This window comes from Mercenaria mercenaria, chromosome 4 (genome assembly GCF_021730395.1).
Source record: "Mercenaria mercenaria strain notata chromosome 4, MADL_Memer_1, whole genome shotgun sequence".
NCBI lineage: Eukaryota > Metazoa > Mollusca > Bivalvia > Venerida > Veneridae > Mercenaria > Mercenaria mercenaria.
Window position 1 is genome coordinate 55,570,551 of NC_069364.1, and position 26,567 is coordinate 55,597,117.

General features: G+C 33.5%; 1 protein-coding gene across 27 annotated transcripts in view; it reads right to left on the reverse strand.

Annotated features, from left to right (window-relative positions):
* LOC123552894 (dynein axonemal heavy chain 5-like) overlaps positions 1 to 26,567 on the reverse strand; it is a 172,653-nt gene that overhangs the window by 97,746 nt on the left and 48,340 nt on the right. For 22 of the 27 annotated variants that reach the window (XM_053541364.1, XM_053541349.1, XM_053541350.1 and 19 more), the window contains 12 exons: positions 26,214 to 26,432; positions 25,653 to 25,794; positions 25,301 to 25,393; positions 24,571 to 24,770; positions 23,899 to 24,106; positions 5,541 to 5,564; positions 4,545 to 4,574; positions 3,268 to 3,336; positions 1,680 to 1,811; positions 1,275 to 1,409; positions 547 to 771; positions 35 to 143 (listed from right to left, as the gene is read on the reverse strand). In XM_053541364.1, the coding sequence (XP_053397339.1) occupies positions 35 to 143; positions 547 to 771; positions 1,275 to 1,409; positions 1,680 to 1,811; positions 3,268 to 3,336; positions 4,545 to 4,574; positions 5,541 to 5,564; positions 23,899 to 24,106; positions 24,571 to 24,770; positions 25,301 to 25,393; positions 25,653 to 25,794; positions 26,214 to 26,432 (1,586 nt within the window). Of the gene's footprint in view, positions 1 to 34; positions 144 to 546; positions 772 to 1,274; positions 1,410 to 1,679; positions 1,812 to 3,267; positions 3,337 to 4,544; positions 4,575 to 5,540; positions 5,565 to 7,334; positions 7,455 to 9,518; positions 9,555 to 23,898; positions 24,107 to 24,570; positions 24,771 to 25,300; positions 25,394 to 25,652; positions 25,795 to 26,213; positions 26,433 to 26,567 lie in introns of all 27 variants that reach the window. The other 5 variants (XM_053541366.1, XM_053541362.1, XM_053541355.1 and 2 more) reach the window with 4 other exon arrangements.

A 26,567-nucleotide genomic window follows, 5' to 3' on the forward strand; every position in this document is an offset into this window, starting at 1 on the left:
TCTTTGCAAGTATCAAGATAACTAACTGACATACCAATTGGTTGATAATAACATCTGATGCTTCTACGCCACTCAAAGTCTGAAACTTCCCGCAGTTTTCTTTGGCACAACTGATCTAGTGCATCTCGCAGGAACTGTGATGTCTGCAAAATTTTGAATAATATTAGAGGTTAAGCACATTAAGTATACTGTGGAAATTAAATGATTTTGTCTACAAAAGCCTCATGGTTTTGGCCAAAACAGCCATTTTGTGGGGGATATACAGATTTTTACCTTTGAACATAAAACGGGTATTATTATTATTTTTTTTTTTTTTGCTTGTGTTTTAATTTTTTGGCTTTCACAGAATATAACAGTTTTAACAAATAATTATGAGAAATGTCACTTATCAAACTTCATACACAGAAGAACAGACATGCTGAGAAATTCTTTCAATGTATATTTCATATACTAGTAAGCTTTACAGCTTGATCCAGTCATGCAAAACAATCTAAGTAAACAAAATATTATGCAAATATTCCTGCAAAAACTATCCATTCAACTTACCGTGATCATACATTCCAGTCTATTTTTGTGTATTGGCAGCATTGGGTCCTCTAGGTTCCTCCACTGGCCCCTAACTAATACTGTAGGGAGCTTGGACACTGTGCTGATGTATTTCTTCAGTGCTCCCTGAAGAGCTTTCCTATCAAACTTGATCTCAGCAATACCCAGGTCACATTCTTTAGTCCAGTGATACAGCATACCCATTCTACATACCTGGGCTGGGTACTAGAAATTGAATAAAAGTTGTCATTCAAAACTAAAGCAGGCTTGTTTTGGTTGGGTTAGTTGCACCAATGATACAGTTTATGCCATTTTGGAAACTTTCCAGCATTTTCAAGTGGTTTTGCCTTTGCAACCAGTGCAGACAAAGATCAGCCTGCACATCCGTGAACACCCCTTTGAATAATAAGTGGTACTCCCCAAGTTGAATGATGGACCAGTCCATTTTAGAAATATAGCAGGGTAAAGGTTAATAACAGATGAGAACCCAAGGTGCCACCCATCCCCAGTCCAGTTATTATTTCAGGCATGTGCAGGCACCTGGGTAGATTGTGACCACCGAACTGGATGGTTTCCAGGCATGAAGGAATTCTACATTCCCATAGGGGTTTTGCACTGAAAGCAATGAGAGGCAAGAGAATCAAAGTCAAAAAACTTGGCTATAGAGGCCACAGGTAATGCAAGTGATAAAATATTCAACAATGATAAGTATATACTGAAACAGTTACCTTTGCTGCCCACTCGTCAATGGCGACACCATTGTTGCAGTCCTGTATGATACCTATATTCATCTCTCGTATAGTCTTACATACAGAGTCACGTAGTTTGGACAGCCATATTTCAACCTCATCTGTTAATGTCACCTGTAATAAAAACACACATGGTTCATACCAGAAAGAAAAACAGATTTACTGTGTATTTCTAGAAAAGTCTTCTATGAACAGCTGAAAAAAAGTACTTGTTCACATATGAATTGTCCTTAGCAAAGTGATTTACTTCCCTGTGATCATTACTATCATTTTTTTTACTATCAGCATAGAATTTAAACATATTCTTTATCTATATTCTAAGACACATAGTAAATTTCTCACTAAATTCTTCCCAGCTGAAGCTGTCAATCAATACAGACTTACCTTTTCACTGAGCACGAATGACTCTCCGTCCGCACTGGATACAGACACAGCATCTTTTATAACTATCTCCTCCATGATACCTTCTGACGGCAGGTACGTCGGTCCTTGTTGGAGAGCACTGGGATTCATGTTCTGTTTAATGTGCAAATTAAATAATTCATAATATGCAAATTAACTTTAAATATTTATAACAATTTTAGAATTATACCTTTATTAGGTATCCTGTTAAAGCCCTGTGTTTGAAAAGGAAGAAAATTAACAAGTATTTTCAATTTCTGGATAAATAAATGAAAAATCCACATCATCCTGCTAATTCTAAAATACCTTCCATTTAGTAGATATATATAGAGAAAACTAAATTAAAAATAAAGTTGAGTTATAGATCATTTACTGCAAAACACATGCTGTAAAATAATAAAAAAAAAAATATTCTAATCTAAAAAGACTTCTCTGTTTTAATTGACATTTTTCAGGAAAATTTTTAATGTTAATCTACTGGCTGCATAGTATACAAACAAAAGAAACACTGAAAAATGTTTGACAAAACACTTGTAATAACAGTTCAAAGAACAGAACAAAACAGAACATACAGTTCATTTAAAATTATTCTGGAATTGAACTTCCTCTTCAAGCAACAGCTGAACTTAATTAAATCTCTCAGTTTTTTTTTTCTTCAAAATTCAAATTGTAGTAAGTCTCCTAAGACAGAGCAAAAATGATTAATATAACAACAGTCCTTTAAACTATGACTATAAGGATCTTACATGCCTGCCCGTGCAAGACGGGTTTTTCCCTACTCGAGGGACAGCGTGGAATGAAAACCTGAGCATTAGTGAGGTTTTATATCCAGGCTGTCCCGAGGGTTGGAAAAACTGCTGTCTTACACAAGCAGACATTGTAAGATCATTTTTCTTTTATAGCGTTCAAAATAGATCATTATGACAAATAGATTTGTGTATTTACTTGGCATCATTTATATAGTTTATGATGTCAGAATAGTGCCAGTACTATGTGACATCACCTAAGTACACGCTATTTTAGACAAGGTTTTTCCCTAGGGAAAGACAGGAATATCTATCCCTGGTGCGTGCTCGGACATATGTATACTTTCCCTGCTAAGTAGGCAAGAATACTTAAGCATACATATATGTTTTATGATGCTTACAATTTTTTAAATGTGCTTACCATCAACACAAGGGTTTAAATGCAATACTGTCATAAGTCCTGTACCTAATATGAGTTACATTAGTATTGCATTTAATTTAATTTTAAAGTGAAAGACATGCATATCAATAATGAAGATGATGACCTATTAACTGATCTTTTAATTATTGGTAAAAATTTCGTTGTCAAAATTGTACAACAAAGTCAAGCAGTTATGTAATTAAAAAATTGCCATAAGTTGTTCAATAATTTCTAAGAGGTACAGTGTTCAAATCGTTTTTTTCTTCTTCTTTTATTATAATTAATCACTCCTAATGTCTGCAGATTCTAAAAAGCTTCATGTCACTAGAAATGTGAGGAAGTTTTAATCAAGTTCTGTGTAAAAAACCAACATTAACCGTAAACTGTAAATGTGAAATCTTACAATACGGGAAGGCTCCACTTTTGATATTTGATTCACATACTGATTCATTATGCCTGACCAAGGATCTTTCTGAGAGAAAACAATATATTACAAAACTGACAAATTACGAAAATTTCTGATGCTCAATATAAGAATTTTTTTCATTATACAGTGAAATATATGTATGTTTGAATACACTATTATCCCAATGAATGAAAATAATGCTCCACTGAGTATGACATCTGTTTGAAGTTTCATTAAATGAAACCGAAATTATATGATAACCCTTATCATGCTGAACATGACTGATTCTGCCTTTGCGACCAGTGTAGATCATGATCAGCCTGCACATCCGTGCAGTCTGATCATGATCTGCACTATTCGCCATTTAGAATTTTTTGGTAAGCACCCCTTTTAACAGTTAATGGTACTGTCCAAACTGAAAGATGGACAAGTTCATTTTAGAAATTTAGCAGGGTAAGGATTAACAATTCAATGCACTCAAGTGCATCTTCCAGCATAAATTTTACAATACTTTATACAATCTACCTCAGATTTTGATGTAGATTCCTTTCTTCTCTAATATTAAACGTGAAATAATTAATTTTAAGAAATACCCGGTATTATTTTGTTCTATATGCATGTTATTTCAGCTAAGCTTTCAAAAATTACAGACTCATGTAAGTTTTTTTCACTACTTACTGTTATTTGAAATATATATTGTAGCACATTAAATCATTAAATAAGATTTTCGTTTAAAACAAAGAATGTAAATGTCAAAAGAGAAGAAACTATCAGAATTGTTCAAAATGAATCAAGTCTAAAAGCAATCTCGGCAATACTTATAACTACAATGTACTTTAAATGCAACAATTGTTGGCCTCTTAAATAGGATTATTCTTTGCTTGTTTTCTTTATAAACTGAACTGCTACTTTAAAAACATCATAATTTATCTATTTTATTATATTCAAACTAACATTTCAAACTACAAGTGAGCAATTTGCCAGAATTTATTGAACATCCCTATGACTATGCACGTAATATATTTCTTTTGGCAAAATGTATGCTATATAATACTGCAAATTAAACTTGTGTGCAACAAAATATTCTCAGAAAGATAATGCATAAGATTCCCAAAACCTTTTATACCAAATAAGTGCAAAAATCATAACCTAAGTCAAACATGCAAAAAAACAACAGAAATGCCTTGAAAACAGTGAAACACAAAACTGCCTTGGGAACTGTAAAACTTGGTAACTACCAAATGCATTGTGAACACAAATTTTGTAATTTATACCTCTGAATCTGACAATGACCATTTTCTTTTCTAATAAAGAGAACATGAAATGAGCCACGCCATGAGAAAACCAACATAGTGGCTTTGCGACCAGCATGGATCCAGACCTGCCTGTGCATCCGCACAGTCTAGTCAGGATCCATGCTGTTTGCTAACAGTTTCTCTAATTGCAAAAGGCTTTGAAAGCGAACAGCATGGATCCTGACCAGACTGCGCGGATGCACAGTCTGGTCTGGATCCATGCTGGTTGCAAACACTATGTTGGTTTTCTCATGACGCGGCTCAAATAGTCATGAAGTTTTATCTTAATATATTGTGAAATCCTTTAATTACATTAGCATAAAATTCTGTGGTTTTGGCCTAAAACAGGTATTTAGTTAGAAGCATAAATTTGAGAATTTTAAAAAAGAAAGACGTTTCTACATTTGCAAACTGACACAAACACATACTCCACAAAAATTAGCCCCAACAAATGTTTATGATTTCACAATATTTTATTTGATTAATAAATAAACAAATTTAATAAAATCACTAACTTTGTAAATCCTTAAGTTCATATCTGATTTGGTAAAATTGACTTAAAGCCAAAGTATATGTTTTCAATTTCTCAAAAAAATATATCAACTGTGTATAAAACAAGAATTCACAAGTTTGTGGAACATTTGAAATACACCTTAAATTAATGTAACCATTTACAGCATTATCAGAACATGTAAAATTATGTTATTCACTAAATTCAGAAATAAAATGTATGTAGAAATAAGGACATTTCATGCCAAATACGTACAACTAATGCATTATATCATTGCAAGAAGAGGCTAACTGCTCCATTATGTCAATACAGTTAAACATTTTTCTGCAGATGACAAAATTAATGTATAACCTTAATCATCACACCAAAATAAACTAAAATGTATGCATCAGAATCATATAAAAATCTAACAAACAACCAAATGCACTCAGTGTTTTTTCTTTCAAAATGTGTACTTTTTATACCTCAGAATCAGATCCCTTTCTTTTCTAACAAAGAGAAATCATGATAGAGTTATAAATGTAATATTCATAAATCAACATTTCAACAGAACTTAAGGTATCCGATCCACAAATAGGTAAATTTCGATGTCTGGTGACCCCATGTTTTTTTGGTATCATTTGAAAGTGGTGTGTCTGCTGAACAAGAAATAGTAAATAAAATGACTATAAATAATATGCATGAATCACTACAGACATGTTTTTGACTGCGAAATGATAAATCCTACACTGAAATAACTGGATTTCTATTGAAGTATCATTGAAGACTATAAAATAAAAAGATAAAGATTCTGTAACGTATTATTGTAATGTAATTTATATTTTCTTTTTCAGTAGACATTACATTTTCAATTGATACCAAAATTATATGGGCTTACCAGGCATAAATATTTGATATATCTTAATAGCACTGTCATTTAGAACATGCTTATTTGTGGATCGGATACCTTAACTGACTTTTTGAAAAATTAATAGAAATAAGTTACTTTGTAACTTATGTTGTTTTACTTGACATTGAGATGAAATATGTATTTTCAAATGAATTCTTTATTAAAAAAAAAAAAAAAAAAAAAGAAAATGAATAAATTATGTATAACTGAAACATCAACTGTTCCTTAAATTGTACAACAAATAAAACATCAATTAACATAACAAGAACTTACAGATTCTTTTTTCTTCTGTGTCAAAGAAAAAGAATATTTGCCTAAATGTGTAGTTAAATGACTTTACACATCTTTCATAATGTAAATTAAAATATTTTACAAATATAATTATGTGGTTACATAATGTACCATTGGTCACTCACATGACATGTTGTAGGACATGTATACAAAATTGTGTTAAGCTTGTTATACCCACAATTTCTTTCAAGATTCTGTTTTATTCCAACACCTGAATATTATGGGATACTATGTAATGATCAGGAATAAACCTGGTGACTAATGTTATATTTTCCTACTGAGGACCTTAGACTGGCAATGTGTAAAGATACCCATTTCAATTTTCTAAAATATTACTTTGGACACATACCTATGTTAATACATGTAAAGCAGCAACAGCATCTTGTAGGGATGTTAATAAGCATTAAAAGCACTTGCTTCTATTCTCAAAATTATGCAACGCAAGTACACTAATAATCTAATTAACAATTACTAAAACAGAGGTCATGGAAAAAGCACATAAAATCTACTACAGTAACTGTAAGAGCAAAAACAGAGGTTACTGCAACACCTCAGTATGACACTTAGCATAACAAATGAGCCGTGCCATGGGAAAACCAACATAGTGGGTTTGCGACCAGCATGGATCCAAACCAGCCTGCGCATCCGCGCAGTCTGGTCAGGATCCATGCTGTTCGCTAACAGTTTCTCCAATTCCAATAGGCTTTAAAAGCGAACAGCATGGAGCCTGACCAGACTGCGCGGACGCGCAGGCTGGTCTGGATCCATGCTGGTCGCAAACCCACTATGTTGGTTTTCTCATGGCATGGCTCAAATGGTTAACTGTTTCTTTCTGTCAATACAGTTAACCATTTTTTATGCTATTATGTGATATTATTATACATAAATTACACAGAACAACAGGTTCTTTTTATCAGACACAAGTCAATAAGGTTTCTTGCAGACCAAAATCAAATCACATTTCACAAATAACGTACAAATACTTTTCCTGACATTGCATTAAGACGCAGTCATGGACAGTTATTATATCAACATTTTCCCCCAAGCTACCGACATCAACTCCAGGCATATTACTCACTCTACTCCCAGGCCCCGGGGTGGAGCTGAACAATATACGCTCCACAGTGGGTCGGCCCCGGGGTCGTACCCTGGGCTTAGCTATTCTCCTCATCTGCTGCTGAGTATCACTCATTGGCGCCTTTGTAATTATAACAGTTTAAAATTTTATCTTTCCTGGTAATAACTGATATATATGTATACATGTATATATGACCCAATTCCTGAAGTTTTACCCAAACTCAGTTGGATTTCATGGCTGTTTCAGCTAGTCCTTAAAGGTGGTCAATCACATTTAAGCAAATTTTAGTGACATTTTTTGCTTTTTGTATATTCTGTTAGAGATTTATTTAAGAAACAAAAATACCCATTACTTAGAGTTAGATCCCTGTTAGAAATGTATACTTTATTGATTTTCATAAAAATTTGTAATTACTCCCCTTTAATATGAAAATATTTAAAATGCTTGGTATTTCTTTTTATTTCCATATAATTCCGAGTTTTACATTCGCATTGGATAGATATACCAAATATTTAACAATCTGAATCAAAAGGTGGGTTTTAAAATGCTTGTAGATTCTGAATTTCATTTTTTTCCATTCTATCTTGGTTGCGCAACCAAGATAGGCAAAGGGAGGTAATAATAATTTTTCAAACTTGCATTTCTAATGAATTCAATCTATATATGTAATTGTTAATGCAATTATTTTACGAATATAATACAATATATCGGTTAGTTATACATTTTCTTAGGTAAAGTATGTTTATCACATTTATACTTATGATAAAATAACTCGATCTTGGTTGGGCAACTGCAATAGGAAAATCAATTATTAAAAATATCTCCAGTGAAAACCTAACTTGTATTAAGTGCTAACTGAACATAAATGAGTGTAAATGATCAGATGTTAAAGTTTAAAACAAATCGGTTACTAAGCCAAAATCTGATTATCCACCTTTAACAATACAGGTTACAATGTATTTCTTGCTTTTGCATATGTACTAATCTATGGATAGGATTGGCTAAATTTATCAGGGTTCCAGCCAGCCTATAGTCACATGTTATATGCTCTACTGATGTGTACTGAGTGATATTTGTTTCTATACTTGCCATTCATTAATTTCTTATCTTATATCTAACTGAATAAACAACAATTAAGCCGAAACTAAACCGCATGATCAAGCCATTTATCATGTAAATAGTTCTCAGTTAATGCGACATTTCATAGTTGAGCTTGTCTTTTGTACTGAAAAATTGGAACTAGTATAGTCAAATTATTTATAAGCTACATCATAAAGTTGAAATTTTAGGAAAGCCAGTCTATTAAGTGCTTTCTTTCTTCCATTAATGACTTCGATCAGGACTGATCATCATGCGGGTACAAGTCTTGTTGAGGAGTGGAAAAGTGTTTAGAATGGATTATTTCATGAAAATTTGAAAATAAACCCAGGGAAATGAAACACAAGTGTAGCTCAAGTGTAATTATACCAGAACAAGCATGTACTGCATATCATTAAATCATGTGGTATTAATTACATACCATTGAAATTGTGCACAAGTGTTGTCTTTCATAATGATGAATATTATTATAAGAACTAGTATAATTTTGTGTCTTTTTAAATAATGTGTATTAAAAATATGGAAAATAGTTAGTCAAAAAGGTGATTATGTGATACTGATTTACATAAGATTTATTACTGTTTTTGCATGTCACTTATATTAAACATTGTAAACATCACTGTCTTTCACTTTGAAATGCACCAGAACACACCAAAAATGAATCATTAAAACAAAAATTGTACTGAAACAGGACGAACACCCCATCCAGATCCCAGCATGGGAGGTAACCCTTCCTGCACTACACATTATCCTACTACTGACATCAAAAAATATTTCTTGCAATTTTCTAAAATTTCTGGCTAGAACCCTATTTATAACAAGTAAAATAGTCTGGAATATAAAATCTCAAATTGGTCTATTATTAAATATAACTAAACATAAATTTGATATGGACAACATGCAAAAAACATATATATCTAAAGAAAAATGTTCACCATCGTGTATGGTTACATATTAGGCCTTGTTAATGAAGATGAGATATGAGAAAGAAGGAGGTACATGTATATAGATGATAATGTTATATGAAAGAGACAGATTTTCTGTACAGCATGGTACAGATGTTTGGTGAATTAATCTATGACTTACATCTTCTTCTTGCTTAGCTTTTCTAGACCGACGATGCTATTTACGAAATGGTAAGACAACATTAAATTTTTACAATGATATATTTGATCTGTGCTTTGGTATAGACATTCAGTAAAACACCCATTACTTGAGGTTTCTCGGTAGCTGAGCTAATCCAGAGTTTAGAACAATCCAAACATATATGAGCCGTGCCATGAGAAAACCAACATAGTGGGTATGCGACCAGCATGGATCCAGACCAGCCTGCGCATCCGCGCAGTCTGGTCAGGCTCCATGCTGTTCGCTTTTAAAGCCTATTGGAATTGGAGAAAAACTGTTAGCGAACAGCATGGAGCCTGACCAGACTGCGCGGATGCGCAGGCTGGTCTGGATCCATGCTGGTCGCATACCCACTATGTTGGTTTTCCCATGGCATGGCTCATATAATATATGGAAAAACAGTCGGATACCACATGAATTGCTCCAATGAGCCCTGGTGCATAAGCAACTGAAGCTCAACTTAGCCTAATTTCATTGTTTTTCTGTATATAGTTGGATTCAAAGTGGCCTTTCTGAAAAAAAAATGAAGTTTTACACATATTTACTGAAGATTAATTGAATTTATGAGGATGTGTGGGGCAGTCCACAAGGACTAGAGATGCATATGTTGTATGGACATCTTCAACTTTGATAGATTTAATCATTTTATTTACAGATGTATAAGATTTGTCTGAAAGGCCATTCTGAATTTAAGTATACAGGAAAGGGCATTTTGAATTTAACTATACAGGAAAGGCCATTTTGAATTTAACTATACATGCTAGCCAATGACAAGTCACCAGAAAAATGACTCGAGTTTGCTGTTGTTGTCCGACTTGTTATACATTTCTATTTTTCACTCTCCTGTTAAAGCAGTTACTATACTCATAAAGCCATGCAGTTAGGGGTCTAAAGTACTGTTTACATGTGTGCAAATACATATATGATTGTGTGCAATAATGGTTTTAATATATAAGCCATGCCATGAGAAAACCAAATAGTGGCTTTGCGACCAGCATGGATCCAGACAAGCCTGCACATCTGCGCAGTCTGGTCAGGATACATGCTGTTCGCTAACTGTTTCTCTAATTGTAATAGGCTTTGAAAGCAAACAGCATGCATCCTGACCAGACTGCTTGGATGCGCAGGCTGGTCTGGATCCATGCTAGTTGCAAAACCACTATGTTGGTTTTCTCATGGTGCGGTAATTATAGTCTGGTACTTATAACTGAACACAGACAGAATACATATTTTTTTCTTATTTTCTGTTCTGGTATCTTTCTAAATTTTCAAATTTTCATAAAAGTTTTTTATTCCAAATTGTATGAAAATACCAGTATTTCATACATATAGCTTTAAAATCTGTCTAGCCTTTGATCCACCTTATCCAATTCAAGGTTTTTCATGAACTGTGACTACTTTGAAGGAAACTTTCTTGAATTAAAAAATATGTAATGTCTATTTTATGGATAGAAATAAATTTTCCCTGTAAGTTTCCATTTTTTTTTTTAAATTATACAAACTTTTCATTGAAAAGTATTGTTTTAAGTGACTTTCAGAATGATAACCTGAAAGTTTTATAACACTCCATCAAAGAAATACAGTCAAAATTTAAACATGTTTTGGATTTGGATGTCCAAAAGAATTGAAATACCCGATGAAAATATTTTCTAAAACAAGAGGACCATGATGGTCCTGAATCGCTCACCTCTTCCCACATGACTAAGTTTTCAGTATGACGTCGTTTTTTCTATTATTTGACATAGTGACCAAGTTTTTGAGCTCATGTGCCCCAGTTCTGAACCTGACCTAGATATCATCAAGATGAAAATTCTGACCAATTTTCATGAAGATCCATTGAAAAATATGGCCTCTAGAGAGGTCACAAGGTTTTTCTATTATTTGACCTATTGACCTAGTTTTCGAAGGTACGTGACCCTGTTTTGAACTTGACCTAGATATCATCAAGGTGAACATTCTCACTAATTTTCATGAAGATCTCATGAAAAATATGGCCTCTAGAGAGGTCACAAGGTTTTTTCTATTTTTATACCTACTGGCCTAGTTTTTGACCGCACATTACCCAGTTTCGAAACTGACCACTGCGAAAAAAGGGTCAATATACGGGAGTGTACGGTCCCGTATATTTCGAAAATACGGGCGTATACGGGATGTATATTACAAATATACGGACTAATATACGATCCCGTATTCGGAACATTTAGTATACGGGAAGTCCGTATATTTGTCATGCATAAAACGGGACCCCGTATACGCCGAATATACATAAATGTATATTTCCCGTATATATGAAATATACGACTTCCTAAAAATTCATAGAAATGGTGTTTATTCCTGTCCTGCTTTATCATAAGTTTCATTTTCATGTATTCGAAGGGTCTTGAGACTTTTTTTCCCGTAAAATTTTCCGTTTTTTTGATATTACGGAACACGTTACGAGCCTGTATTTCCCGAATATACGTAGTATAACGGATCCCGTATTTTTGTCATATACGGACTGTGATTGCATCAAATTTATACGGGGCATTAACGGACTTGTATTTTCTAATATACGGGCTTCGGATTTTTCCGTATACGCATGAATATACGTAGTATAACGGATCCCGTATTTTTGTCATATACGGACTGTGATTGCATCTAATATACGGGGCATATACGGACTTGTATTTTCTAATATACGGGCTTCGGATTTTTTCCGTATACGCATGATATACTAAGTATAGGGAAATCCCGTACTTTTGTCATATACGGGGCATATACGAACTGTACTTTTTGATATACGTGCTAGGGGACTAGTCCCGTATATGCATGGTATACGCAATATACGGATCCCGTACTTGTGTCTTTATACGGAATGTATTTGCATCTGATATACAGGGATATACGAACCTGTAGTTTTGATTACGGGCCAGGTTTTTTTCCCCCTTTATGCAAGATATGCAGAGTATACAGATTCCATATTTGTGTCACATTTAGACTGAATTTGGTTTTCGTATTCGGGGAATTCACGGACCAGTATTTCTAAAAGATACATTTACCAGACTTTTCCCGTATATGATGTATAGTATACAAAAAACCCCTATTTTTCTTTTATGTAAACTGATTTTGTATATGGGCACACACTGAAAGATGACAAAATGAATGTCGGTGTACCTACAGCAGAATACGGGGATGTTAGAAAAAAGCAAGACAAAGACGGTATGAGAAAAAAATCATATTGTTATTAATTGGAGACATGTCAGATTAAACTAACATTTTATTCAAAATTAAATACTTTTTAAATCAGTTTTTCAAACGGTTATGAATCATTTTCATTTCTTTTCCAAAAGAAATAAGCAGAATTAAATGTGAGTAATCAATACATCAAGCATTTCTTTATATTAATATATGTTCATTTCTGATTGAAAAAATTTGCAATTCGCACATTTTAAATTTTGCGCGGTTGACTCAACAAATCAGTTGAGTATCACTTTTTTTTACTATTGTCTGTTTCATGTTTTCGTTATTCCAAATGAATGCTGATTACCGCTATAGGCTTTTCGATTTGCCGTCTTTTAAAAAGAGCAGTACATCCCTCCTAATGTACTTTAAAAAGACGCATGTTGGTTCTGTCTGGAACACGATATGTAAGCAGGTTACAAATGGTGAACCACCCTGGAAATATTTTAGTTCCTGATCTCAATAAGTATTTAAACTTTTATCTTTGTTACGAATGTCATGAGAACGAATGGCTCATCCGGGCTGTCTGTCTGCATCTGTTGATCAAACTAGTAGAAACTTCACACAAAGTATATTCTCTATCGTGAAAAATAAATAGCGTCCCGGTTTCTGATTCCAGTAAAAAACTCTTGTGTCAACCTGGAATAAAAAAAATGCACGCTTAAAAGATTATAAAAAATGGACTCTTGCAATTCATGGATTACTGATAATATATCTATTAATGATCTGAAAAAATTATTTACGAATAAAAATGACATGTTTTGTCGCGCCGGGGGAAACGAAACCCCCACCGCAGCGGCAATAAAGAAGTTTTCCACTGTCCGTTACCAATTTATAACGCAAGGGAGAGTTTAGTGTTTAATGCGCGTTTTAAAATAAAAATTTTATATCGTAAAAATTAGTTAAAACATCTAATTCTCATGTGTTTCCGCAACAAATTTAGTCTGTCAGTATAGTAGCATTTAAATTTTACACCATTATATCTATATCTAAAAAAAATATTAAAAGCCGTGCCATGAGAAAACCAAACTAGTGGGTTTGCGACCACTGGATCGAGACCAGCCTGCGCTCCGTGCAGTCTGGTCAGGAGCCATGCGTTCGCTTTTAAAGCCTATTGGAATTAGAAAAACTGTTAGCGAACAGCATGGATCCTGAGCAGACTGCGCAGATGCGAGGGTGGTCTCGATCCATGCTGGTCGAAAACTAAGACTATGTTGGTTTTCTCATGGGACGGCTCAATTTTTATATTTTTTTCTGTTCTTGTCGGACGATTTTGGAGGCCAGTGCCTCTTTTTTGTATTTGTTAAAAATTGCGTTATTTCTTAAATTTATTTTAACCCCAAGATTGCATACAGTTACACTAAAAATAAGATAATTTAATTGTTTCAAATGTTTAATCCTTTTTAATTCATTGTGTATTACAATATTGCCTGGGATAAGAAATATCCGGTCGTGTTGTTTCAAGCTGGGGCATAAAAATATGATAACCCACTTACTACAAGTGATAGGGACTTTAAATTTTTATGGTTTTATGGTTACCTGTTAAGTACATCATTTTGCGCCTGCTGAAAAAAAAGACGTTTGTGGTTTATATTTGGAAGATTTACAGCTGTAAAATGGCGTTTGAACAGAGAACTGAAAAAATACCAGTCAATCGGGAAATATCGTCAACTTTAATTTGTTAAATGTCAAAATGGTCCGTTGAAAATTTTATTTAAAATAACGACTAAGCTCAGCAATTACTTTTTGGTTTGTCATGTATGGTCCTTGAAGTAAATGTTTGTTTTAGATGTATAATATGTAACGATTTTAAATATGTTAGATACATATTCATTTTACTAATATTACTTTTATTTTGACAATAAATAAAAGTATTTATAACATATTCGACTTGTTCCGCATTTCACTTTAATATTAATTTAAACTTCATTCAAGTACATCGTTAGTAAACCGTTTGCCTGTAAATGCATCAGATAAAAAAACATAATGACCAAAGCTATTAGTTATCGATTCCCCACCCCCACCCCCGTGTTACAACAACACTTTGTACGGAAATCGACAAATTGATTATTTGTTCTCCGCTTTAAACGGTTTTAAGATGTTACTTAAAATTGGTAATGCAAAAAGATCTATAGTTGTATGTATTTTAGGTCACTTAAAAAATTTTTATAACTTTCAGATAATAAATCAAATTCTACATAATATAAATTGTTATTATTATCAACCTTTTTTTATATAATACATAGAAAAAAAAATACGCATCGCATGACAACCGCTTACATAGACTTACAAAGTCTGTAGAGATTAAAAATAATCTGTAATAGTATTAATTTCTTCATACTGACACTGATATTTTCGCAGAGAAAAACTTTTCTCTCTAGACGAGGCAAGAGATGTTGTAATTTTTTGCAAAAGTGCCATCTAGAAAAAAAGCGTTATTTTCTCAGATTACCGGTACCCCTTTTCTAAAAATAAAGATTGTAATAATTAACTTTATTAATGCTTTTCCGAGATTCCAGTTTGAAACGAATGAATGAACGTGCGTGCCGCTTATTCATTTTAAAGCTAGCCTCGGCACCTAGCTTTACGAAATAAAAATTCTATTTTGGAGTTGGTTTTTGTCCTTTCAACTTTAATCTCGTTTAAAACCCCCAATGGTATTCAACAAATGATTTTTGCACGATATATTTTTTTTATTTCAAACACTTGCAACATCAACATTTGGTGACTGACATCCTTGTAGACTATCGGATGAAAGAATGAAATGAAAAAATAGTTAAATGATTAGTTTTGAAGAAATGATCAATCGAATGAATGAACTACTGAACGGTATTCTGAATTTCTTTTTTATATTAAGATTACAAATTTAAACTGACCTTTTGACGCTTCTGAATTTGTTAAAGCAATAAAAAGCAACCCGTGTTTCCGATTAATTGAAATATAATTCATGGTCTGGTTTGTCACAAAAAAATCAGTTTATTAAAATTAAAACATATAAATCAAATAAGTAACTTACTCGTGACTTCCTTTCTCTCTGAAATATGCCATACAGATTATCGCGTGCGGTCACTTGAGCCAGATGTTATCGCTTCGGGATATATGAACGCGCGAAGCGTGACGAAGCGTGTTCTCAACTGATTGGATACCTAATATCTATGCATTAAAGATCCCAATTAATTTGCGCTAATTTGTGTTAATTGGCATTCATCGAGTTTCTGATATTGTCAATTTGCAGGTAGAAAAATGTTAGAAATTGTCAGACTGGGTTACCAGGCTTAATGGTGGAATTGCATTATATTATAGGGAATCAATTGCTGATGGCATTTCTATTGTTGAAAATAAATATGACACTCTACTTTGGATTAAACTAAATAAAACTTTTTTTCATACAGAAAACGATATTTATATATGTGGTGTGTACCTCTGGGGAGAAGATTCCCCGGCTTACAATACAGTAAATGTTGATCTGTTTGACTGCCTTGAAAATGATGTTAGTCTTTATGAAACCCTAGGTTCGGTATATTTAGCAGGCGATTTTAATAGCCGAGTGGGTGATAAACATGATTTTATTATTTGTGATCGTATAAATCAGTCATTCGATGATGACTGTTATGTTCCCGACAAGTACATAGACCGGGCCTCAATGGATAAGACCTGTAATACCCATGGAGTTAAATTAATTGACCTGTGTCGATCAAATAACCTCCGCTTAGTCAACGGGAGATTAGGTAGTGATTGTAATACTGGAATGTATACATATGTTTCGCAAAATGGGGCGTCCGTTATTGACTATGTTATAACCAATGAAATTAATTTTTCAAATATACGTTCTTTTTGTATACAAAGTATAAACGAATGGAGTGATCACGCTCCCGTTACTTTTTCATTATACACAAATTATAGCACACCTGTTTTAGAAGAAAGTGTTAGTACTAGATATAAATGGGTAAATGACCTACAAAATACCTTCCGGGTAGGTCTGATTGCAAAATTACCTGACCTTAATCGCCTTACGAGCGATATTGATAAAAATGATCGCATGTCCATTAATACTATGTTAAATAGTTTTACAAGTCTAATTAGGGAAGTAGCAGATCCACTTTTTTCCAAAACTTATATAAGTAAAAAGCGTGTTACTTTTGCAGATAGTTACTCTGTAAGTGATGCAGACTGGTTTGATGCTGATTGTAGATTATTAAAAAATACATACTTAGATGCATTGAGTGCTTTTAATAGTTGTAAAAATTTAGCCAGTAGGCAATATTTTTGTCGATGTAAAAAGGAATATAAAGATTTAAATCGTAGAAAAAAGAAAGCTTATATTCAAATGAAATACTCTGAAATTGAACGATTACGGTTTTGTAATCCCAAGCAATTCTGGAAACATTTTAAGAAAAATAAATATCCTGGTACAAAAGATGATATATCTTTAGATGAATTTAAAAATTATTTCGAAAATTTGTCGAACAATGTATTTCAGTCCCAAAATGATGAATGTAAAGCTTTTTGTAATGAACATGATTTTAATTCTTCGGACTGTAGTTATGAAGAATTGAATGTCCCCATTACATGTGAAGAAATACAGAAGGCTGTAAAGTCGCTTAAGTCAAACAAAGCTGCAGGTTCAGACTGTCTTTTAAACGAGTATTTTATTGAATCTATAGACGTATTGTGTTCACATCTTTGTGATGTGTTTAATGCTATTTTAGAGTCTGGTTTTTTCCCAGACAAATGGACAGAGGGTATTATTGTACCGGTATTTAAAAAAGGTGACCCCAAAGTTGTAAATAATTATAGGGGAATAACTCTAGTTAGTTGTATGTCTAAGTTATTTACTACAATATTAAATAATAGAATTGAAACATTTTGTAACATTATTCAGTAATTTCTGATTGCCAATTCGGTTTTAGAAAAGGAAAGTCTACTGTTGATGCTGTATTTATTCTGCACTCTGTTATACAACATTACCTAAATAATAACAAACGCTTATATGTAGGATTTATTGATTTAAAATCCTGTTTTGATAGTATTTGTAGAAATTCACTATGGTTGAAAATGTACAAGTGTGGCATTCAAGGGAAAATTCTGCGCATTATAAAGGATATGTATGATAAAGTAAAATCATGCGTAAGATGCTGTAATTCATATTCTGATTTTTTCCAGTATGCAATAGGCTTACGTCAAGGGGAGGTAATTTCGCCTATACTCTTTTCTCTCTTCGTAGAAGACCTTGAATTGTACTTACAAGGCAATTTTAGTTCTGGTTTATTGATTGACGACATTGTATTAATTCTGTTACTTTTTGCCGATGATATGGCAATTATGGGTAAAACTCCGGAAGATCTGCAGAATAGTCTTGATTTATTACACACATATTGTATACAATGGGGATTAGAAGTTAATGTTATGAAAACTAAAATTGTTGTATTTAGGAAAAGGGGAATTACTTTCGCTAGAGAAAGATGGTTTTACAATAACCAACCGATAGAAGTTGTAGATTATTTTAATTATCTTGGTACAGTTTTTAACTATACAGGGAGTTTTGTGTTAAACCAAGAACATTTGATTGGTAAAGCATTAAAGGCTTTAAACGTTTTATTGTATAAATGTAAAGATTTTGATTTTAAACCAAAGTTATTATGTCAGTTGTTTGATTCTTTTGTAGGCTCTATTTTGTCATACTGTTCTGAAGTATGGGGCCACAATAAGTCAAAAGATATTGAGCGTGTACATATTAAATTTTGTAAAAGAAATCTTAAATGTTAGAAGTAGCACTTGTAATGCAAGTGTTTATGGTGAGTTAGGTAGGCACCCTCTATATATTGATAGATATGTGAGAATAATAAAATATTGGTGCAAATTAATAAATACTGATAATATTATATTAAGGAAAGTCTATGAACTAGGTGTATCTGATTGTAATATAGGTAAAAAGAACTGGGTATCGAATGTTAAAAACGTATTAGATATGTATGGCTTTTCTGAATATTTCAATAATACTAGTTTGATAGATTGTAAAATGTTTCCAAAGATTTTTAAACAAAGACTTATTGATAATTACATGCAAGAGTGGTTTGCATCTGTTGAAAATAGTGCCGTGTTAGATCTTTATAAAAATTGTATAACAACTCTCACATATAGATGTTACTTAGATTTATTACCTAAAAGTTATAGATTTTTTGTTACAAGAATAAGAATATCTGCACATACTCTTAGAATTCAAACTGGTCGATACGGACAAAATAGAATACCACGTAATGAACGATACTGTTTATGTTGTAACACTATAGATATTGAAGATGAATATCATTTCATTTTAATATGCCCATGTTATATAGATATTAGAAGAAAATACATTAAGAAGTATTATTATAATAGACCATCGATGTACAAATTCATTGAACTTATTACTACAAATAAAAAGAGTATACTATTAAATCTTGCAAAGTATATTAAAGAATCTGTTAAAACTAGAAATTTGATTATGAATGCTAACAATTAATATTAACATATGCGTCTTCTATTAGCAACTTTAACAACACATTTAAGCCTACTTGTTGATAGAATTATTATAAATATATTATGAATGTTATATTATAACTGTTCATCCTCCATCATTAAACATTACTTTTTGTTGTTTAATTATTATATTATTCATAATTATCATATGTTTGAAAGATCATGTTAACGTGACATTGTATTATCAAAATATGTTGTTTATTATGCATGACGATGTACCAAATTGTACAAGTCTTAAATAAAATTCTGTTCTGTTCTGTTCTGCTTAGGGTACATGGGCTATCTATCTGATTTAGTTAATATGCATACAATTATTATCAATTAATGTTGCAGTAAAACTGTTCGGCAGAAATTATATGTACAGTTTATTTTCGTGGAGATGGGTAAATCAGTGTAAATGCTTATATCATTTGATTTAATGAAAGACACTCATTAATCTTTGCCAATATTTTTTAGCGTTTTCGTTAACTTTAAGCAATATTTGTATTTTATACAGTCAATCAGTGTCACGCCATCCACGTTACCACGGTTATCATTGCTTTAAAGTAAAGTAATGTGATGTTATCGCTACCTGTTTTATCTTTATAAATTTTATTTTTTTCTCTTAAAGTATTTATTTTTTAGTACGCTTGTGACTGGTAATGTGTCTTTCTTTTTGTCTAGAATATTTTAAATAATTGACTTTTTTACAACGGGTGGATATGATAACTTTTAATAAATGGACCATAAATATCACGGTGCGTTTGACAAATAAGTGGAAAGTTTGCAAATAAATTTAGGGGAAAAGGTATGGCCAAAACTCGAACCCACTACCCTGATATTGGCAGCTAAGCGCTTTGCCGCCCAGCTACCTGCACATGCGATAGTATAATATCAACTAAGAATTATATATGTAATATTTGTATCGCTATTTATGTTTGGACATTGAAAATGAATTTATGGAAATATACGAAATATTCACATGTGCTAGGTCAATACTAAAGGACCATACATCCACGAGAAATAAAATAGTCTGCCACAGTGTATACTACAGTGGAATAGAGGGGACATAGGAAACATTTTATTTATCACGTGCACACGTGTTAGCACCACATTCGCACATGTTAGATACCACGTGCGAATGTGTTGATTAACACGTGCGCACGTAATAACTATCTTAGCTAACACGTTCGCATGTGATAGCTATCACGTTCGCAGTTGTTAGCTGACACGTTTCGAACGTGAATATTACCAACGAAACTAATCGAGATATCAGCCTTTTTCATAAACAAGAAACACTTACTTCGTAAATTACAGCTAACTATAAATAACACTTCCTTATGAAAGACATCCATTTAGAAAAATTGCAGATCTTTCACGCTTTTTCATTGATCAGCTAACACGTGCGCACGTGTTAGTTATCACATGGGCACATGGTAGTATAACGTGCTGTCACTTGCGCACGTGATAGTTATCACCCGCACACGTGTGAATTACCACATACGCACGTGGTAGCTAACACGTGCGCACAGAAAAAGTAAAGTATTTCTTATGAAAGGCGTTTGTTCGAATCTTTGGACGCAGACACATTATATCGATTATTTTTCGTCTGTAAAAATATTAGAATTGATTTCATAAGTAAAGTATCAATACATGTCTTATATACTTTTTCAGTACAAAATATAAATGGATTAGTTCCTCTTTTTTCTATAAATATTTGCATTGTATGCACAAGCGTTGGAAATGTGCAGAAAAACAGTTAATTTATGCTTGCATTAGATTTTTACAATGGCGATGATCAACGGATGTATTTATCACTACAAATCAATAGGGATGAATTGATTAATCCTTTTCTTTCCTCAATCGGCTATTTAGATTAAATGTTAAAATAAATCGGGAACGCGCTAGATGAAATGATGGATTCATTCATGTTTGATTTTAAATTTATACCTGTTTTGGTCCGTGAATGCTTTTTCAGTTCATGTCATATTAGTATTAAACATTTCTTTCTTTCAATATTGGCATTCATTCTACATACACGTACAAGTTCGAAAACATGCAAAACGTTTGACCCTTTGAAATGGCCGGAGAATATAATTTTCACTACAGATATTGATTGCATCCCGTATTTTTGAAATATATAAGTTATTTAAACCCCGTATTTCCGGCATATACGGGAAATATACGGAGTTGTATACCAAGCATATACGGACATATTCGTCCCGTATTTTCGAAATATACAAATTATTTAAATCCCGTATTTCCGGCATATACGGGAAATATACGGAGTTGTATACGAAGAATATACGGGAAATATAAGTCCCGTATTTTTAAAATATACAAATTATTTAAATCCCGTATTTCTGGCATATACGGGAAATATACGGAGTTGTACACCAAGCATATACGGGACATATACGTGCCGTATTTTCGAAATATACAAATTATTTAAATCCCGTATTTCCGGCATATACGGGAAATATACGGAGTTGTATACGAAGAATATACGGGAAATTTAATCCCTGTATTTTCGAAATATACAAACTATACATATCCCGTATATCCAGAATATACGGGAAATATACGGGGTTGTATATGAAACATATACGGGAAATATACGTCCAGTATTTTCGTAATATACGGATTTATGTATTCCCGTACACCAGACATAAGCGGGAATATACGGTGTTGTATACGATCAGAATAACCCTTTTTAGAATTTCCCGTATTTCAATAATATACGGGGTATCGTATACTAAGAATTCCGTATTTCATAGTATACGGCAATCCGTATTTAATTAGTATACGGACTTTTAAATATACAAGCCCCGTACACGCCCGTATTTTACTTTTCCCGTATTTCTTCCCGTATATGGGTAATATACGGGATCCCGTACACTCCCGTATATTAACTCTTTTTTCGCAGTGGACCTAGACATCATCAAGGTGAACATTCAGACCAATTTTCATGAAGATCCATTGAAAAATATGGCCTCTTGAGAGGTCAAAAGATTTTTATAATTTTAGACCTACTGACCTAGTTTTTGACCGCAGTTGACCCAGTTTCAAATCTGACCTAGATATCATCAAGATGAACATTCAGACCAACTTTCATACAGATCCCATGAAAAGTATGGCCTCTAGAGAGGTCACAAGGTTTTTCTATTATTTGACCTACTGACCTAGTTTTTGATGGCACGTGACCCAGTTTCAAACTTGATCTAGATATCATCAAGGTGAACATTCTGACCAATTTTCATGAAGATCCATTCAAGGGTATGGCCTCTAGAGAGGTCACAAGGTTTTTCTATTTTAAGACCTACTGACCTAGTTTTTGATCGCAGTTGACCCAGTTTTAAACTTGACCTATATATCATCAAGATAAACATTCAGACCAATTTTCATACAGATCCCATGAAAAATATGGCCTATAGAGAGGTCAAAACGTTTTTTCATTATTTGACCTACTGACCTACTTTTTGAAGGCACGTGACCCACTTTCGAACTTGACCTAGATATCATCAAGATGAACATTCTCACCAATTTTTATGAAGATCCATTCACAAGTATGGCCTCTAGAGAGGTCACAAGGTTTTTCTATTTTTAGACCTACTGACCTAGTTTTTGACCGCACATAACCCAGTTTCGAACATGACCTAGATATCATCAAGATGAACATTTAGACCAACTTTCATACAGATCCCATGAAAAATATGGCCTTTAGAGAGGTCACAAGGTTTTTCTATTATTTGACCTACTGACCTAGTTTTTGATGGCACGTGACCCACTTTCGAATTTGAACTAGATATCATCAAGGTGAATATTCTGACCAATTTTCATGAAGATCTTGTGAAATATATGGCCTCTAGAGAGGTCACAAGGTTTTTCTATTTTTAGACCTACTGACCTAGTTTTTGACCGCACGTGACCCAGTTTCAAACTTGACCTAGATATTATCAAGGTGAACATTCTGACCAATTTTCATAAAGACCCCATGAAAAATGTGACCTCTAGAGTGGTCACAAGCAAAAGTTTACGCACGCACGCACGGACGCTGCACGATCACAAAAGCTTACCTTGTCACTTTGTGACAGGTGAGCTAATAAATGAAAAACTAATTAAAATGTTCTTAAAACTTAAGAAGGCCATATTGCCATCTATAAAGTTCTTTAAAATGGTGTATAATATAAATACCATTACCTTAACTTAACATATGAGCCGTGCCATGAGAAAACCAACATAATGGGTTTGCAACCAGCATGGATCCTGACCAGCCTGCGCATCTGCGCATTCTGGTCAGGATCCATGCTGTTCGCTTTTAAAGTCTATTGGAATTAGAGGAACCATTAGCGAACAGCATGGATCCTGACCAGACCGCGCAGATGCGCAGGCTGGTCTGGATCCATGCTGGTCGCAAACCCATTATGTTGGTTTTCTCATGGCACGGCTCAGTTATAAATAAAGGAAAACCTTGTTACAAAATAGGTGGGTCAAACAAGCAGTCCAAATTATGGCTTTCTGGGGTTGTTTAGATCAGTTTTATTACAGATTATAATGAATATACATTCATATAAATGTATATTTAATATGTCTGTATAATGTAATATACGTCAACAAAACTTACATAAACTTGTGTAAGCCTCTTGTCAATCTTAGGCGGTGTTTCACCTCTATTTTGATTAGAGAGTACGCTAGAGGTCTTTGCCCTGCTGTGTGGGGTTGTAGATCTAAGCCCTCCAGCTGAACCAGGGAACCCTACCTCATCAGTGGGCTCCATAGGACCTGCCCTGGTCTCCTCTAGTTTAACATCATTAATACTGCTGAATATTGACCTAAAACACAAAAACAAACATAAATACTGTTCCTTGCCAAACATAGCAAAAAATAGATCATGTGCAAAGGCTCGGCCAAATTGTTCAACATAAATAATCTAGAGCCAAATATTATGAAACATGAGTGATTGCTGCAAAATTTTATTTGTTTTAGAATCATAAGGATAGGAAAGGAAACTTTCTATCTGTTCTGTTGAAAAAAAACCCTATAGTTTTCCAATATAGAATTATCAGAGTTATTTCTTCCTTCTATGAACAGATACTTGGATATAATCACTGAAAAACTCCTAAGGTGGATTGAAGGTGTGTAAAAATGAAAGAATTTGACTGTAGCAAAGCTCAACTAAACAAAACAAAATGCCATCAAAACAAAGTCAGCATCTTAACATAGCTGCTATACTGGCCGTCTGAGCTAGATACTTGTATTTTTTGAAAGAATTAAGCTCGAGAAATCATTGACTTACTTAAGATGTGGTTTAACAGATTCTAGATCAGTTGGTCTACTCAAGATGGCCAGCAGTATTGGGTCAGAAACATAGTAAAACCTTGGAAACACACGTCTCTTGTTGTCAAGGTAACCAACGAGTGACTTGAAGCAGATCTCCAATTCTTCATACACATGTCGTAACAGTACTGCCTTAGGTACCTCCCCTCCATAGCAACACTGTTTAACAAGAGAACAAAATAATAATTTGCAATATGATTTTTTCTCAATATATTATTAGAATTCAAGAAAACTATATTTTCTTATTAGTATTACTACACTGTCAACAGGTACCTTTAAAACTGCTGGACAACCCATCCTTTAAGGTCTGAAAAAACTTGCAACAAAAAGAAAACTAACATTTTTTTTGAAAATGTAATACATGTATATATAATTCATCCTATTTGTAAACAACAAACTTAACATCTTGCTTTCATGTTTTACTACTTTAACTGGAAAAAAAACATCTTATTAATTTTATTATACAAAAACCTATGATTATATGAGCCACGACATGGGAAAACCAACATAATGGCTTTGCGACCAGCATGGATCCAGACCAGCCTGCACATCCGCGCAGTCTGGTCAGGATCCATGCTGTTCGCTAACAGTTTCCCCAATTCCAATAGGCTGGATCCATGCTGGTCGCAAACCCACTATGTTGGTTTTCTCATGGCACGGCTCATATGTAAATCTACATATAAGCATACCTGAAGAACATTTCTGGTATCAAATGCCCGCTTCATCATCTTAGTCCAGCTCTTATCTATACGAGCAAATCTCTTTGCCTCCTGTGGTAACTCCTGAAATCAGATCAGGGGATACAGTCTTAATAATTCCAAGTTCTATAACTACAATAATAATTAATATTTTAAATAATTCTTTTAAACAAGTTCATTGGTTCTCTGCATTTTTATTGACATTTAATTTATATGTTTCAAACATACAATCTCTATTTTACATCCCTGGCAGTCTACACATGAACAACTTAGGTCAACAATTAAATATCTATGCTAAAATTGTGACAAAGTGTGATTTATAATCAAAATACTATAAACTTACCCTAACTGCTACTTGGTTACTGAAGACAGCTTCCAGGTACTGCCACAGATCTTGTACCTCTAACCAGAGTTCAAGCACCTCGGCCACCTCCTTCAGTTTCTCAGCCCAGGAGGCTGCCTCATCTCTAAGTGGGCCAATATATCTGCAAAGTACACATGAAAGCAAGGGTCAAGAATTTGTAAAACTTTGAAACTGGCATCAATAACTTTCTGCAAAAAAGCATATTCAAAGGGTGAGAAATATAACCATAAAACCTCAGTATGATTACTACCTTGTTTAACTGAACAATTCCATCAGGTATAAAGAAAATGATAACAAAGAAGGCAAATACTGTTACCAGCAGATAAAATCATTACTAAAAGTTTTATTAGAATGGAATTTTATCATTACAAGGGTCTTTTAAAAAAAAAAAAAAAGACTGGCAGTACTGTTAAATATTTTACATGGTACATACTAAGTCTGAAATCTTAATATTGATGCACTTTAAACCTTACAATGACCATTTTCATTATTTAGATGAAACAGCAAAACCATTTTTCACAGCCTTTCCCTGGAAGTTACCTTGATGTAAGCATATTAGCAAGCAAAGCCTGAGCATCTTCCAGCTGTTCCAACAATCTCTCGGTGAAAACTTTGTCCAGGTATATAGGTCCACGACGTTTGTAGTGCTCGAAGGCCAGCACCTGCTCCGTCCATTCTTCTTCTGTCATTCTCATCTTGATCTCAAGCTCCAGTTCTCGGCTCGCACCCAGACATATCTCCTCTATAGCTGCCTTGTGTCTAGAAAGTAAAACAATGAAAACATACCAACATCTGTGAACAAATCTGACATTCATAATCTATCATCTGTGGACAATATTCTGGCATTCTTGTCTTACAGAGTGCAGCATTCTGACACTCTTTATAATTTCCACA